Below are 17757 nucleotides of genomic sequence, written 5' to 3'. Positions count from 1 at the left end.
TATTAAACTGTTCTTATCCCAACCCACGAGCGTGACCCTTCTGATTCTCTCACCCATCTACCGGTGGGAGAGTGAGCGAGCGACTGTGTGGGGCTGAGCTGACGGCTAAACCATGACAGAAGTTTAATAAGGAGAAACATAAGATCATGCTCCTGGGAAAACATAATCCAGGAGTGCGGTACAGAGTGGGATCCACCTGGCTGGAGAGCAGCTCTGTGGAAAGGGACCTGGGGCTGCTGGTGGACAGAAAGCTCAACATGAGTCAGCAGTGTGCTGCTGTCGCCAAGAAGGCCAACTGATGCTGGGTTGCATCAAAAAGGGCATCGCCAGCAGAGAGAAAGAAGTCATCATCCCGCTCTACTCAGCGCTTGTCAGGCCACATCTGGAGCACTGTGTACAGTTCTGGTCCCCTCTATACAAAAAGGATGTGGACAGGCTGGAAGGGGTCCAGAGAAGGGCCACCAAGATGATCAGAGGACTGGGAAGCCTACCATATGAGGGCAGGCTGGGAGAACTGGGTTTGTTCAGCCTTGAGAAAAGGAGGCTCAGAGCAAATCTTATCACCATGTACCAGTACTTAAGGGGCAGCTACAAAGAAGAGGGAGACTCCCTTTTTACAAGGAGTCACATGGAGAGGACAAGGGGGAATGAACACAAGTTGATCTTGGGGAGATTCCAATTGGACAGCAGAGGGAAATTTTTCACACTGAGGACAGTCACCATTGGAATAATCTCCCCAGGGAAGTGGTTGACTCGGCCACGTTGGACACCTTCAAGAGTCGTCTGGACAGGATGCTGGGCCATCTTGTCTGGACTGTGCTCTTCCTAGAAAGGTTGGAGTAGATGATCCTTGAGGTCCCTTCCAACCTGTGATTCTGTGATTCTGTGAAAACTTCGAAGGAGTTTTGGTAGTTGCATCTTCCTGCATTTGGAGGAAAGGTTATCCATCTGAAGGAAGAGTAATCAAGGTTATCAGAGCAGGGCAATATGTAGACTCGTTTTTTTCTGTCATGAACTTTAAATGTGTCTCAGTTGGGTAAGAAGCCTTAATAGGAGGTTTTCAATCTCTTCAGTTCTGATTTAGGCAGGTCAATGTAGGCTCGGCTAGCAAGCAACTTGTATCTGTATATATTAAAGAAAAGTTAGTTAATTTTTCTTCTTGACATATGAATGATAGAGTTAATTCTGGGTAAAAATCTTAAATGTAGCAGCATTTCAGTTCTCTTCTTGGTCCTTACTGTTTTCCCCACTGTTGTGGTTTTGGCTGGGATAGAGTTAATTTTCTTCACTGTAGCTGGTATAGTGCTGCATTTTGGATTTGAGAATATATGTTGATAACACACTGATACTTTCGTTGTTGCTAAGCAGTGCTTATACTAGTCAAGGACTTTTCCAGCCTCCCATGCTCTTCTAGGTGCACAAGAAGCCAGGAGGGGAGGGGGCAAAGCCAAGACAGCTGATCCAAACTAGCCAAAGATTTATTCCATATCATATGACATCATACTCAGTATATTAACTGGGGGGAGTTAGCTGGAGACGGGGAGCAATGATCACTGCTCAGGGACTGGTGGCGTCAGTCGGAAGGTTGTGAGCAATTGCATCACTTGGTTTTTTTCCCCCTGGCTTTCGCCTCTCTCTCTTGTTTTTTTTTCCTTTTCATTATATTATTACTATTACTAATTTTTGTTGTAATTATTAAACTTTTGTTATCTCAGCTCATGAGTTTTCTTACCTTTGCTCTTCCGATTCTGTTTCCCACCTCATTGGGGTTGGGGGAGTGAGTGAGTGGTTCTGTGGTGCTTAGTTGCTAACTGGTGCTAAACCACGACAGCCCCTCTAAATGGATCATACAGTATTTCTTACTTGATTTGAGTCAAGTTTGGGTATTTAGATGCAGATAATCAGCAAATAAATTCAGCTGGTGAAAGGCTGTTGAAAATGCCCAAGAAGTTACAGAATCACAGAATCACAGAATGGTAGGGGTTGGAAGGGACCTCTGGAGATCATCTTGTCCAACCCCCCTGCTTGAGCAGGTACACCTAGAGCAGGGTGCACAGAAACGTGTCCAGGCGGGTTTTGAATGTCTCCAGAGAAGGAGACTCCACAACCTCTCTGGGCAGCCTGTTCCACTGCTCTGTCACCCTCACAGTAAAGAAGTTTTTTCTCATATTTAAGTGGAACTTCCTGTGTTCCAACTTGTGCCCATTGCCCCTTGTCCTGTCACTGGGCACCATTGAAAAGAGTCTAGACCCATCATTCTGACACCCTCCCTTTAGATATTTATAGGCATTGATGGAATCCCCCCTCTTTCTTCTCCAGGCTGAACAAACCCAGGTCTCTCAGCCTTTCCTCATATGGGAGATGCTCCAGTTCCCTGATCATCTTGGTAGCTCTCCGCTGGACTCTCTCCAATAGCTCCCTGTCTTTCTTGAACTGGGGGACCCAAAAATGGACACAGTACTCCAAATGTGGCCTCACTAGGGCAGAGTAGAGGGGGAGGATAACCTCACTCGACCTGCTGGCCTCATTCCTTTTAATGCACCCCAGGATACCATTGGCCGCCTTGGCCACAAGGGCACAGTGCTGGCTCATGGTCAGCACTCCCAGGTCCTTCTCAGTGGAGCTGCTTTCCAGCAGGTCAACTCCCAACCTGTACTAGTGCATATGGTTGTTCCTCCCCAGGTGCAGGACCTTGCCCTTCCTCTTGATGAATTTCATGAGGTTCCCCTTGGCCCAGCTCTCCAGCCTGTCCAGGTCTCATTGGGTGGCAGCACAGCCTTCCGGTGTATCAGCCGCTCCTCCCAGCTTGGTATCATCAGCAAACTTGCTGAGGTTACACTCTATCCCTTTGTCCAGGTCACTGATGAATATGTTGAACAGGACTGGAGCCAGCACAGACCCCTGGGGAACACCGCTAGTTATAGGCCTCCATACAGACTCTGCTCCATTGATCACGACCCTCTGAATTCTGTTATTGAGCCAGTTCTCAATCCACCTCACTGTCCAGTCATCCAACCCACACTTCCTTAGCTTGTCTGTGAGGAGGCTATGGGAGACAGTGTCGAATGCCTTACTGAAGTCGAGATAAACAACATCCACTGCTCTCCCTTCATCTACCCAGCCAGTCATGTCATCTTAGAAGGCTATCGGGTTGGTCAAGCATGATTTTCCCTTGGTGAATCCATGTTGACTACTTCTGACAACCTTCTTGTCCTCTACATGTCTGGAGATGACCTCCAGGACGAACTGTGCCATCACCTTTCTGGGGATGGAGGTGAGGCTGACTGGCCTATAGTTTCCTGGGTCCTCCTTCTTGCCCTTTTTGAAGACTGGAGTGACGTTTGCTTTCCTCCAGTTCTTCAGGCACCTCTCCTGTCCTCCGTGACCTTTCAGTGATGATGGAGAGTGGCTTGGCAAACACATCTGCCAGCTCCCTCAGCACTCATGGGTGCATCCCATTGGGGCCCATGGATTTGCGAGGATCCAGATTGACTAGGTGATCTCTAACCCAATCCTCCTCAACCAAGGTAAAGTCCTCCTTTCTCCAGATTTCCTCTCTCACCTCAGGGGCTGAGATGCCTGAGGGCCAGCTTTAGCAGTAAAGACTGAAGCAAAGATGGCATTCAGTAACTCTGCCTTCTCTGCATCCTGCGTTACCAGGGCCCCTTCCTTGTTCAGCAGTGGGCCCACAGTTTCCCCAGTCTTCCTTTTACTGCTGATGTAGTTAAAGAAGCCCTTCTTGTTATCCTTGACATTCCTTGCCAGATTTAGTTCCGAGTGGGCCTTGGCCTTCCTCATTGCATCTCTGCGTACCCTGACAACGTTCCTATATTCCTCCCAAGTGGCCAGTCCCTTTTCCCACATACTGTGAACCTCCCTCTTCCATTTGAGTTTCTCTAGAAGCTCTTTTGGTCTTTACAGCCATTAGTTCTCTCCTATTCAGAAGACTTAGAGTTCAGCAAACTGGGTAATTTCCAGTGATGTTTCTTTTGGTCCTCTGAGGTATATAGCCTGTTCATCTTCTCCCTCCTGGATACAAGATGACCTACCATTTAAGAAAGTTATCTCATAAAGGTAAAGATGTGTGAACTGATGGTGATTATGCCTGGTGGTGGAAAGCTTATGCCACACAGTATCTCTAGATGTGTTGCAGGTATATATTTTTGACAACTTCATAACACAGGGTACATGTGAGAAACACTGATGTGAATCTGCGCTAGTGACCTTTGGATAATGGTGACATGATCTGATTTTTTTAAATATAAATTATTTGTTTGTATATTTGCTTCTAATTGTGAGGAAATACAGATGTCACCTTCCATAACTAATAGATCTATAAATATTTCCTCTGGACTCTGTGCTCTTTGGGATTCCTCTTTGGGGTTGAGCCTCTAATAGCTTATTTTTTAAGCCCCCGGGATGCAAGCAGCTTCATAAATACTGCTTGAGCTGGTTTGTTGAATAGTATTCTCTAAATAGTATTCAGGGTCTCTTCTAGTGTATTCATTCTTTATACTTGTTGCCTTGGATAACTAATGTACTTTGCCTAGAGTGCTTCCTGAAGATTTCTTATAGCAAGTGTAGGAAATGCATAAGGGGGAATAAAACCCCAGCCCAACAAAAAAAAAAACCAAAAACCCAAACCCGAAACGTTGCATGCTTGCTTGCTCTTCAAGAGGCAGTTTTGTTTTGCTGAGCTTTTAAGTATGTCAGACAGTCAAGACTTCTGCATTGTAAAGCTAAGAGTTGAATCATAATGGAATGTCACATGTTGGTCTTTTTGGGTGAGACCGATGTTTTCTGTATCCTTCACCCTTACCTTCTAAACAGGGAATAACTTTTGGGAAGAGATTGTCTTCCTTCCTTCTCCCTGAAATGCCACTTTCCCACCCTCCTTTCTAGCAGCATTGTCTTGTAATGAATAGTATAGTAGTCTATAGTGAAGTGAATACACTATTTCCTGAAAAAATTATCAAATAACAGCCAAGCCTGGACTACAGGAAATGCTGTAGCTGAGATCAATAGTTTGTGTTACAACAGTGTATGCTTTCAGATTACAAAATAAAGCTTTCTTTACTGTTGAAAGTCACTGCATGTGAAATCTTGTAACTTTTTTTTTAAAAGGCTAGATGTTTGTTAGGGCTTTAGGACTGACTCGTAAAAATATTTATTACTCTGACTGTTATCTGTTTGAATTAACTGAAGTGGAAAACCTAAGTTGTCCTTGTAAATTTTGTTCACATTGCTTGAAATTTGTGAGTTGTCTCTCATGCAAGGAACATGAAGGAAAGCCGTGGCAACTTCTGCCTTGCCATCCTTTTTTTTTTCTTCTCTGTTTGAACAAGCAGAAGGTTTCTTGCAATCGGAGTATCAAATTCCCTCTATATTCAATTAAGCTCATAAAAAATAAACATTTTCCCTTCTTCCTAGGAGCCCTTTGAAGAAGGCTATGCAAATAGAGAGGAAGGAATGCCAACTGGGGAAGCAATTGCCACTTATATACCAGATAGCAAAGGAGCAGTCAAGTTTGGCTGGATAAAAGGTGTATTGGTAAGTTGATGTATTGTACTTCAGTTGCTTAAAAAGATATGATCTTTCTAATAGCCTTATCTTCTTGAGAAAGACTGTGTTGGCTCTGTATAAAGAAAAGATTACATGTATGAGAATTGTGGAAAAATGCCATAAGTTCAGTAAGGATCACTTCATTCTTATCCTTGTACTGAATTTTAAGGAAGAAATAGTTCCATAGTATGTGTCTTAGAAATTATGCAACTTCAAAGCTCTAAGATTGTATCTTTTTTACAACATAAGTAGCGATGCAGGCAACTGGAGAAAATATGCTTTTGTGCATTCACTTTGGATCGGTAAAGTTTTGGACTGAAGCGACAGAAAACTTGGGGGTTTTAGAGCAGCAAAAAATACTGTGATGAGGAGAGTACCTGCATATGGCAAAACTTGACTTGGATTAAGTACTCAAGTCTTGTTGAAGCTGGTTATTTTAGGTTTTGGGTTTTTTTTTAAATCCTCTTCCTATAAGCTGTGGAAGTCTAACACTAAATATAATATAATCATGGTGGAAAAAACCTCTGGGAGTGGGTCCCCGTTTGGATTAATGAAAATTTGAGATGGAGGACTTTGTTAAAAGTACGCATTAACTTATGGTTTCTCTCTGCCAAAATACTAAAAATAAATATGTACTCTGCAAATGCAATGTTTGGTTAATGCATACTGAATTCAAGCATTCAGACTACCCAATTTTAGTTCAGCAAGGCTCCGCTACATATTAACAACTTCCTCATAAGTCTTGAAGTAGCTATATTCTTTCCCTTATGAGGAGGAGAGTGTCTGTGGTAGTTGTGAAACATATTTTGGCCTCCTCTTGATCTATCTCAAACAAGGACCGAATTTTTCATTTTTAAAATGGGTACAAAGCTGGCTTTGAATTACTCAAAAAACAATTTCAGTATCAAACCATTTTTATAAGCAACAAATTTAAGTACTGAAAAGTTAGGAGCTTGTGGGGGGAGAGGGGAATACTGATAGGAGGTATGCTGTAGACTTGACTTCAAACTGATACTAGACACCATAGGGTAAATGTTGCTGCCCTTTCTCTTCTGAAGTGTATTTAAAAGTTTTTTGGAAGATGATGTCTTCCTTTTCAGTGCTTTTGAAACTTGCAATTAATACTTCTTAGTAGGCATAAGCTGACCAGGTGAATATTTCCAGTTCGGGGGGTGTGTGTGGGGGTAGTTTGGGGGTTTTTTTTGTGTGTGGTGGGGGGTTGTGGTTTGGTTTTTTTTTTTTTTTTTTATTTGTAGTCCAGTTTTGCTTAAAAAGACTTCTTGAACTTCTGAATTTTCCACTTTTATCGTTTGGAGAGATACTTGTCTCCCTTCTAGCCCTAATGACTGGCTACAGCTTTTGCAGGATTGTATTGGGTTTATGTGGCAAGGTTTTGGTGGGAGGGTTGCAGGGGTAGCCTCTGTGAGGAGAGTCCAGGTGCTGTCCTGTGCCAGACACAGGCAGTTCTGGCTGGCTCCGCAATGGACCCACTGCAGGCCAAAGCTGAGGCAATCGGTGAAGCTGGTGGTGCCTCTGAAAACATATTTAAGAAAGGGCAAAATGCTGAACAGTGGGGGAGGGGAAGGGTAAGAAATAATCATGTGAATGTCAAAGTCAGAGGAGAGGGAGGAGGTGCTCCAGGTGCCAGAGCAGGTATTTCCCTGCAGCCCATGGAAAGGACCAAGCCAGAACAGGTAGATGTTCCCTGAAGGAGCTGTGGCCTGTGGAGACCCCACACAGGACCAGGTTCTCCTGACAGGAACTGTAGCCTGTGGAGGACCCATGCTGAAGCAGATTTTTCCCAAAGGACTGCAGCCTGTGAAGAGGCCCCATGCTGGAGCAGGGAAAAAGTATGAGGGGGAAGGAGTGGCAGAGATGAATTGTTACAAACTGACTGTAATCTCCAGTTCCCCATCCCACATGTGCTGCTTGGTGGGGGCAGGAGGTAGGAGAGTTAGGAATGGAGTGAAGCTGGGCCTGGGAAGAAGGGGGGTGGGGGGAAGGTGGTTTTAGTTTTGTCTTTGTTTCACATCATTCTACTCTATTTTAATTGGCAATAAATTAAATTAATCTTCCCCAAGCTGAGCCTGTTTTGCCTGTGATAGTAATTGGTAAGTGATATCTCTGTCTCTATCTAAACCCATGAGCTTTTCCATCTTATTTTCTCCCTGCCTCCTGTTGAGGATGGGGAATGAGTGAGTAGCAGCTGGGCGGGTGTCTGGCAGCTTGCTAAGGTCAACCCACTACAAGGTTTGATACCATACTCTCTAGGTTATACTGAAACCAGCTGCTAATCTTTTGTCTAAACTTTGTACAGTGCAAACTCTTATCTTGTTGAGGATTAAGAACTTAAATTACAAGGATAAGCAGCATAAATAACATTCTCCCCCCCCCAATGCAGCTGTATTATAAGATGCACAAGTTTCAGGAACAGGAAGCAGTGGATTATTTTTGTGTGGTTTGTTTGTTGGGTTTTTTTTGTGGGGGTGGGTGGGGTTTTGTTTCTTGTTTGGGGTTTTTGGGGTGGTGGGTTGTGTGTGGGGGTTTTATTTGTGGCGGGTTTTTTGTTTGTTTGTGGATTTTTTAATACATATATTTAGGAGGGTATCGCTTTAGTGCTTGGAAGAGAAATAGTGGAAGATCTGAATTGGGGTTCTAAGACTGTTGGAGATCTCACAGTCTTATTTTTAGTGATGTATTCTTGTGGTGAGTTGACCTTGGCTGGATGCCAAGTGCCCACCAAGCCACTCTCTCACTCCCCCTCCTCAACTGGACAGGGGGAGAAAAAATATGACAAAAGGCTTGTGGGTTGAGATAACGACAGGGAGATCACTCACCAATTAACATCACGAGCAAAAAACCAGACTCGACTTGGGGAAATGAATTTAATTTATTGCCAATCAAAACTCAGAGTAGGATAATGATAAACAAAACTAAATCTTAAAACACCTTTAACTTTGCTGCCGATTTCTCTACCTCCTCCCCCCCGAGTGGCGCGGGGGGACAGGGAATGGGGGTTGCAGTCAGTTCATCACACGTTGTCTCTGATGCTCCTTCCTCCTCACTCTCTTCCCCTGCTCCAGCATGGGGTCCCTCCCACGGGAGACAGTCCTCCACAAACTTCTCCAGCACGGGTTCTCTCCACAGGGTGCAGTCCTTCAGGAACAGACTGCTCCAGTGAGGTCACAAGTCCTGCCAACAAACCTGCTCCAGCGTGGACTCCTCTTGCTATGGGTCCTCCACAGGCTACAGTTCCTGCCAGGAGCCTGCTCCAGTGTGGGCTCTCCACAGGGTCACAGCCTCCTTAGGGTGCATCCACCTGCTGTGGCGTGGGGTCCTCCACAGGCTGCAGGTGGGTATCTGCTCCACCGTGGCCCTCTATGGGCTGCAGGGTGACAACCTGCCTCACCATGGTCTTTACCATGGGTTGCAGGGGAATCTCTGCTCGGGTGCCTGGAGCACCTCCTCCCCCCTCCCCTCCTTCTTCACTGACCTTGGTGTCTGCAGAGTTGTTTCTCTCACATATTCTCATGCCTCTCTTCTGATTTCTGCTGTTGTTGCACAGGTTTTCCCCCCCTTCTTAAATATGTTATCACAGAGGTGCTACCACTGTCGCTGATGGGCTCGGCCTTGGCCAGCAGCGGGTCCATCTTGGAGCCAGCTGGCATTGGCTGTATCAGATGTAGGGGAAGCTTCTAGCAGCTTCTCACAGAAGCCACCCCTGTACTCCCCTGGCTACCAAAACCTTGCCACGCAAACACAATACATTTAATCAAACTTAAACTAAAAAAATCTGTTCTTGAGGAAATGATTTGAGAAGCTATGAGGAAATACTGTCTGAATTATCAGACAGTACTAAAAAGTGAAATGGAGAATTAATGGAAATGACTGCAGATATGTAAACCGTCTGTTTTATTGTCTTAGGTACGATGCATGTTAAATATTTGGGGTGTGATGCTCTTCATCAGACTGTCATGGATTGTAGGACAAGCTGGGATAGGTATGTGTACTAATACTATAATTTTATTTCAGGACTGAATATGTGATCTGAAAGAGGTGTTGATCCTGAGCTTGTTGTTAGCCAGGGGCAGAAAACGACCTTAATGTTTCTGATTACGGCTAGACTCAATTATTTCTGACTACGGTTGGACTCGATGATCTTAAATGTCTTTTCCGACCTATGCGATTCTGTGATATTTCACCCTTATAAAAACTTTAAGCAGTATGGATTTGCTTAGACTTTTTAATTTAGCTACAAGATCTATAATTTAAAATTGACATATGTAGGCCTTCAATAAACTGTACAGATAAACTTTATGATCTGCAGTTATTAAAATCTGCATATAGACTGTGTAGTATATAAATAATTTTCTTCAAAGGTGTAACTTAGCACTGGACTGCAAAAAATCTCTCATCTGCAAAGGGCATATGTTCCGTTGAAAGTGTTAGGATGCAGGTTTTACCTTGCTGATTAAAGATTATGCCTATCCAGTCTGCTAAGTTTTTTTTATATCTAGGAGACTTTAGTGTACTAAAGAGGAGCAAAGCAGCCTTTTGCTTGAACGTGCAGGGCTGCATACAGTAAAACTGTGTCAAATTTGCAAGACTTTCTTTAAAGAAAAATAAGTTGAAGGTTTGTATGTCTTAATACTGCTGGACTTATGCTTTTTTTTCCTCTCTTTCAAAAGGTCTGTCTGTCGTAGTTATTGCAATGGCCACTGTTGTGACAGCTATTACAGGACTGTCTACTTCAGCAATAGCTACAAATGGGTTTGTAAGAGGAGGTAAAGCTGCTTTCATAAACCTTTTAAAGTATTTTGTCATTGCTCTGAAATGTACACTTCAGATGGAGCCTCTAATTTCTTTTCTGTTTCCTTTTAGCATGGGGGGAAGAAAAATCAATGGCAATATGGATAAAGAGTAGGGAAGAGTTAGTTTTCTGAGGAGCAAATTCTTCCTAATTTTCTGTATTTAACTAAACAGTAATGTAACTAATGAAAAACCAATCGTTTCTCTGTTTATTTGATTTGGCTACTGGCTTGCTTCTCCATTGTGGGAGAAGCATTATCTATTTTGAATTTTTGGAATATAAACCCTTTCAGAGTGATCTGTCCAGGAATGAATAGGGTCTTGATATTCTCCTGCATCTGCACTGGTTGGGTAAGAGCATGTGTGTGTGCTCTTATGCGTTTGTGTCCTGTGAAGTAAAACTTACTAATTAAGGAATACATCCTGTAATAAGACAAGCTATATCTATATGAGAATATACAAAAAGACACATTCTAGTTCTATTGTGAAGATTTTGTAAAAATCTGCTTTGAAAAGAGATTCTCCAAACTCTTGATTATCTCCAAGTTTTCTGGCTTTTACTCGCTTTTGTGGTTTATGTGCTGTTGTCAGCGATTTTTGTACCTACTTCTGTAAATGGCCAGTGCCTGTAACATGCTCAAACTGCTTCATGACATTATAAGACAGCTATGAGTAGATATTGTGGCAGGGTTAAAATAGAAGCAGTTAATTTTTTTTGAGCTTATCCAATGCTCTTGATGAAGAATAAAGACTAAGAGATGCAACAGGAAGGATCGGTTATGAATCTTAGTACTATGTCAAGTAGATCTCAAGTGATAGTTCTATATTTGTGATTGCATTGGGATTACACTTCTGATCTTCCTGTTCTTGTGGGATAAAGGATTTTTTATTATGTTGGGGTTTTTACAATCAGTTTTTCAAAGTAGTGCCTTATTCAAAACTTTTAAGCGCTTAATGGGAAGAACTGGGGAATAAATTCCCAATTCTTTCTATGAAAATTTTCTGTTACGTACTTTAAAGAAAAAAAAAGTTTATATTCTTGTGTGCAATGTATGTCAGTTGGGTACCTACAAACATTGCACAAAAACTGTAATGTAGTGGAATTAAGGATTTCCTGCTTCTTTTTAACATGTCACTCAATTATCTCAGTCTGGAACTGAAGGATTTCCTTGTTTCTAGAAATCTTAGCCTTAAATGGAAATGTGCCTTTGCTAATTTTTTATTTTTAATTTAAGCTTCTCTAAAGCTGTAAATACTCAGTTTTCAGTTTATCATATGTTGGGTTTGAGATGGTGTATTTTTCAAGTCTAAATATGAAGAATAGGTTCTGAAAAATAGAGCTGTCATGACTATTATGACAGCCTCATCTCAGGGTAGAAAATTCCTTTGACAACAGAGCTTTAAGGTTCAAATCATGTAGATTTGGAACTTGAGGGGGCTTATTACAGTATCTTTTGCCAGTTTATTGAACTATAGCTAATTAAAATGTGCAACAGCAAAATTATGCACAATTGCTTTGAATAGTTGAAAATAAAAGAAGCCAGTAGTACTGCTCTCTGTATTTTACAATTTGTTTTTTAACTTTGAATCTGGTTGGCTAGCTGAATAATATGATGTGGTGCAGGAGTCAGGTGATTGCTTCCAACTGGTGTCTTTTCTAAGAAACTTGAAATAGATTCCTGAAACTTCAACATGCCTATATCTAACATATTGAATTTTGGAGGTTTGGGTTCTCTCTTTTTTCTTTTTTTTCTTTTTTTTTTTAATATGAGGAAAGATGCAAGACTAAACACTGTCGTGTTCATGTAAATTTTAAGTTGATGATGCCTATTCAGTCTTCATAAGATTTTCATCTAGTCTTAAACTCCCTTCCCCCTCCTTTTTTTTTTTTTAATTTTTATTAGGAGGAGCATATTACTTAATTTCCAGAAGTTTGGGACCAGAATTTGGTGGTGCCATAGGTCTAATTTTTGCATTTGCCAATGCTGTTGCAGTAGCAATGTATGTTGTTGGTTTTGCAGAGACAGTTGTGGAGCTGCTCAAGGTAAATGAACCATATCGATTGTATTGAATACCCTGTCCTTTATGCCAATGTGAGCTATCATTTAATGGCACTGTGCATTATAGTTTAAAGGAGTGGAATAAGGTACAAAGTTACTACTGTTATATTGGTGAACTACTGCTGTAATTCAGTAGATTTTTGATATAAAACATACTATCACTGGTATGGAACTGAAACTTCTTACACTGTTCATCTCCCTGAAGAGATAAAATGAAAAATCTATGGTAAAGTCCAAGCTGGAAATGGAGATGGAGAGTTGAAGGATAGATGTACTATGTAAAATCATGAGTTCTTAATGCTAAGATTCTTACTAGTGAGCTATTTTTTGGTAATACTAGTTTATGTTAAAGCCCTTTTCAAAGGGGTTCTGCTTATTAAAAATAATTCCTTAAAATAAACACAACCAACTATTGTTTGTCTGCTAGAATTTTTTAAAATTAAATGTAACACTGAGAACTTGATCATTCTCTTCTTAGACTGGGAAGAAGCCTGGAATGCATTAAAATAATTGAGAGTAATGGTGAACAACGAGGAAAATTATATGTATAGATGTATCATGGTAGCTGTTTCCTTGCTGATTAATTTAATTATCTGACAGTTGAAGATGACAAGCCATCCTCTCTGAGGATGGGTTATGAGGAAAAATGATCGTTTCCATTTAGAATGATTTAGTGACTTAAAACAATGCAAAACCTGAAGTATTTGTACCCATAGAGGGAACTTAACCTATATACCACAAACTTGCTTAATTTAACTTTGTTAACAAATTTTAGGCAATAAAATTCTATTCTGCAGCAGGGGAAATAAATACTTGACAAAGTATATGACACTGTACTCATTTGTTAGGAAAATGGAACAATGATGGTCGATGAAATGAATGACATCAGAATCATAGGAGCTATCACAGTAGTTCTATTGCTGGGTATTTCCGTTGCAGGAATGGAATGGGAAGCCAAAGTAAGCAACTATCATTTTTCTTTTATTCCCTGGTTCATATTTTTTGTCTGTATTCTCTACCTCAGCTGGTTGATTTATGATTTATGATCAATTTAAAAAGGATGTTAAGGTACTTGAATGTGTCCAGAGGAGAGCAACAAAGCTGGTGGAAGGGCCAGAAGGCATAGAATCATAGAATCGTTAAGGTTGGAAAGGACCCTTAAGATCATCGAGTCCAACCGCTAACCTATCACTGCCAGGTCCACCACTTAACCATATCCTCAAGCATCACGTCTACCCTTCTTTTAAATACCTCCAGGGATGGAGACTCCTATGAGGAGCAGCTAAGGACTCTGGGTTTGTCTAGTTTGGAAAAAAGGAGGCTGAGGGGTGACCTCATTGCTCTCTACGGCTTCCTGAGGAGGGGAAGTGGAGAGGGAGGTGCTGATCTCTTCTCCCTGGTATCCAGTGACAAGACGCGTGGGAATGGTTCAAAGCTGCGTCAGGGGAGTTTTAGACTGGACGTTAGGAAGCGCTTCTTTACCGAGAGGGTGGACAAACACTGGAACAGGCTTCCTAGAGAGGTGGCCGATGTCCCATGCCTGTCAGTGTTTAAGAGGCATTTGGACAATGCCCTTAATAACATGCTTGAACTTTTGGTCAGCCCTGACTTGGTCAGGCAGTTGGACTGGATGATCATTTTAGGTCCCTTCCAACTGATCTATTCTGGTTTTAATGTAGTTATATTTAGTGCACTCAGTGTTGCATACATGGTATGTTAGCAGTCAAGTAGTGGACAATTTTTATATAATAACTCCTTGTCTAGCCACTAGCATGTGTAGGTCTGGACAAGTCTTAGATAGCTTTGTTGCACTGGAAGCTTTAAGGTCTCTAATACCCTTAGAAAACAGCATAATCCACTGTGGATGGTAGTGTGTCAAGAAGGTTAACAGTATTATGTTCTTTGAAGATAAAGGGAAGCGTTTTCACATGGGAATTTTCTGACTGGGAGCTTCAAATGAGCTCTGTGATTGGAAAATACATGGCTGCTGATGAAGCCAATCTGAAGTTATGTAGCTACTGTTCAAAAAACATGTAGACGTGGCACTTAAGGACATGGTTTAGGAGGCATGGTGGTGTTGGGTTGACGGTTGGACTTGATGATCTTAGAGGTCTTTTCCAATTTTAATGATTCTATAATTTTATGATTCTATACTGCTAACTGAAAAACAGTATTCTTACCTTTCTTTGCACTCTTGTGTTTTTACTTTCATTTGGAACAGCCAGTGCTATACCCAGCATTGAAGAGGGTTGTGAACATGTGGTGGTGAAAGCAGTGATGTGTAGGAAGGAGAACCTACTTTCCCCATCTTGCTGTGGCTACGTGGTCTTAGATCAACTCTGTTTGTGGAAACAAATACATACAGATTGTAGGATACATCAGTGTAGAAGATGTCAGTCTTCTGCTCTTTATTATTGGGCAGTCTAGCTTGCTCACTGGTAGACTTTTTCTGTATACCCTTCCGTAGTGTGTTCACATGCTGCTTTTATTTTCAAATAGTTAAGGGCCTCACATGATCTCCCTTCCCATTTGATATTTGGGTCACAACTGCTGCTTTCTGCAGTGAGAGGTAACTGAAGGATGCTTCTTAATGTACACATTATAACTGTTTCTTATGCTTCTGCCCCAAGATGATGATCTTCATAATTCACACTAAAGGGGTTTTGTATGGGGGGAGGTGGTGTTGGTGTTGCTTACAGCCCTAGGAATAGGGATTGTAGAAAAAGGAAGTGAAGATAAATGCATTACTTGAATTTACAACCAAGGAGGAAAAAATCTACAGAAATTAACTTTGGCATATACTTTTAAATTGAACAGCATGCTTCTGTAAAATTATTTACCTTTCTCAGGTAGTCCTTTGCTGTCTGTAACTTCATTTTGTAATGGTATCTGTATGCACCCAACTCTGGACAGTGTTGTGCTCCTTAATTTTAACCACTTAATTTTTGCTTTGAAGGAATTAGTTGTTAGGGACCCTCTGGCCACTGTAATTTAAAATCTCTAGAAATATCTTGGTTTTGCAAGAACAGTTCCATAACAATAGCTTACATCGAAATATCCCTATTGTTTAATGTCTCTGTATCAAACCTGAACTTTGGTATCACTGCAGCCTCTTCCTTATTATGAAATTTGTAACTTTTTTTTGGCTTAATGTAAGCATCAAGTCACAGAAACCTAGCCAACAAGCCATGGAAGAAGGCAGGTAGGAGCTACAGTAAACAACTGAACCTGTCAAACAAGCACTTTGTGTGGGTTAACATGCAGTTTAGCATAGCAAAACTATTATCAAGAGGAAAGTATGTTTTATCTATAATGTTCTCCTAAGCCTTCCCCAAGACCTGGAGAATGCCTTGGAAAACCGGACAAGGGGAACCTATAATAATGCCTCTTAAGTAGACCTAAGAGCTTATAAGTAAATATTTGTTTTCCAGGGAAGTGTGCAAGCATTCAAAAATTACTTTTCAGAGTTTCTGTTTTCTTACCACTCATCTCTGTGTTGAAGTCTTAGGAGCCCATTCTTTCTAATGTCTGAAACTTTCCACTGTAAGGAAGAGATTTAGAAAACACTTGCCTCGTGGAGAAGCCTAGGACCATTACTGAATAAATCTATCTGGGACAATTGTTCTGTGGTAACTTCATGTTGAGCTCTATCTTTTTGGACTTACTGAAGACTTCTGTCAGAACCCAGCTGCATCCTTGTACCTCTCACCTCTTCTACTGTAGGTTTGGCAAAGGAGAGATCTCAACGTGATGCACAAACTGGTTTCTTCAGGTGGTCTTCTAACTCTACTATTGGCTGTCATGTTCTGTTTATCTCTGTACTGCCTCATTTTACATGTGAGGCTCTGTAAACCGAAAAGTTTCCAGCTCATTTTGTAATAATCAGCAATGCTACAGTGCTATTGTATATAAAGTTCTGATTCTAGGCCTGAAAAGGTCAGGTTACAAATAGTTTTACCTGAGACTTTGGCATGTGCCTCTATGGGAAATAAAATAACTCAGAAGATAACAGGACAGTGTGGTTGCTCATTTAAATATAAAACCTAAACAATCTTGATCATAGAATCATAAAATGGTTTGGGTAGGAAGAGATCTTTAAAGGTCATCTAGTCCACCCCCTCTGCCATGGGCAGGGACATCTTTCACTTGATCAAGTTGCTCAAAGCCCCATCCAACCTGACCTCGAACACTTCCAGCAATGGGGTATCCACAACTTCCCTGGGCAACCTGTTCCAGTGTCTTACCACCCTCACTGTAAATAATTTCTTCCTTATTTCCAATCTAAACCTACCCCCTCTCAGTATAAAACTGTTACCTCTTGTTCTGTTGCTACCGGTCCTGGTAAAAAGTCTCCACCTTTCCTATAAGCCCCCTTTAAGTATTGAAAGGCTGCAATAAGGTCTCCCTGGAGCCTCCTCTACTCCAGGCTGAAAACCCCCAGCTCTCTCAGCCTTTCTTCATAGAAGTGTTCCAGCCCTCTGACCATTTTCGTGGCCCTCCTCTGGACCCACTCTAACAGGTCCACGTCTTTCTTGTACTGGGGACCCCAGAGCTGGACGCAATACTCCAGGTGGTACTCATGAGAGAGGAGTAGAGGGGGAGAATCACCTCCTTCGACCTGCTGGCCATGCTTCTTTTTACATGGCCCAGAATTCAACTGGCTTTCTGGGCTGCAAGCGTACACTGATGGCTCATGTCCAGTTTTTTGTCCACCACTATCCCCAAGTCCTCCTCTGCAGGACTGCTCTCAATCCACTCGTCACCCAGTCTGTACTGATATTGGGGACTGCCCCGACCCAGGTGCAGGACCTTGCCCTTGGCCTTGTGGAACTGCATGAGGATCACACAGGCCCACCTCTCCAGCCTGCCAAGGTCCCTCTGGATGGCATCCCTTCCCTCAGGCATGTCAACTGCACTACTCAGCTTGGTGTCATCCGCAACCTTGCTCTTGCTGAGGGTGCACTCAATCCCACTAGCTATGTCGTTAGTGAAGATATTAAATAGCATCGGTCCCAGTATGGACCCTTGAGGGACACCACTCGTTACTGCTTTCCATTTGGACATTGAGCCGTTGACTGTAACTCTTTGGATGCAGCCATCTGGCCAATTCCTTATCCATCTAACAGTCCAGCCATCAAATCCATCTCTCTCCAATTTAGAGGCAAGACTGTTGTGGGGGACCGTGTCAAAGGCCTTACAGAAGTCCAGGTAGAGTGCATCAGTTGCTCTTCCTTTGTCCACTGATGCAGTCACTCCATCGCAGAAGGCCACTAGAGTAGCCAGGCACAATTTGCCCTTGGTGAAGCCATGTTGGCTTTCTGCAATC

The 17757-nt window shown here is 42.1% G+C and overlaps 1 protein-coding gene across 1 annotated transcript in view; it reads left to right on the top strand.

Annotated features, from left to right (window-relative positions):
• LOC135316455 (solute carrier family 12 member 2-like) overlaps positions 1 to 17757 on the top strand; it is a 147052-nt gene that overhangs the window by 44434 nt on the left and 84861 nt on the right. Inside the window, exons 2-6 of the mRNA XM_064469903.1 lie at positions 5431 to 5550; positions 9487 to 9562; positions 10251 to 10346; positions 12276 to 12415; positions 13280 to 13390. Coding sequence (XP_064325973.1) covers positions 5431 to 5550; positions 9487 to 9562; positions 10251 to 10346; positions 12276 to 12415; positions 13280 to 13390 — 543 coding nt within the window. The remainder of the gene's footprint in view (positions 1 to 5430; positions 5551 to 9486; positions 9563 to 10250; positions 10347 to 12275; positions 12416 to 13279; positions 13391 to 17757) is intronic.

Source organism: Phalacrocorax carbo, chromosome 19 (assembly GCF_963921805.1).
Source record: "Phalacrocorax carbo chromosome 19, bPhaCar2.1, whole genome shotgun sequence".
NCBI classification, from domain to species: domain Eukaryota; kingdom Metazoa; phylum Chordata; class Aves; order Suliformes; family Phalacrocoracidae; genus Phalacrocorax; species Phalacrocorax carbo.
Note: the sequence above shows the minus strand (reverse complement) of the source record. Positions and strands in the feature narration are given on the sequence as shown.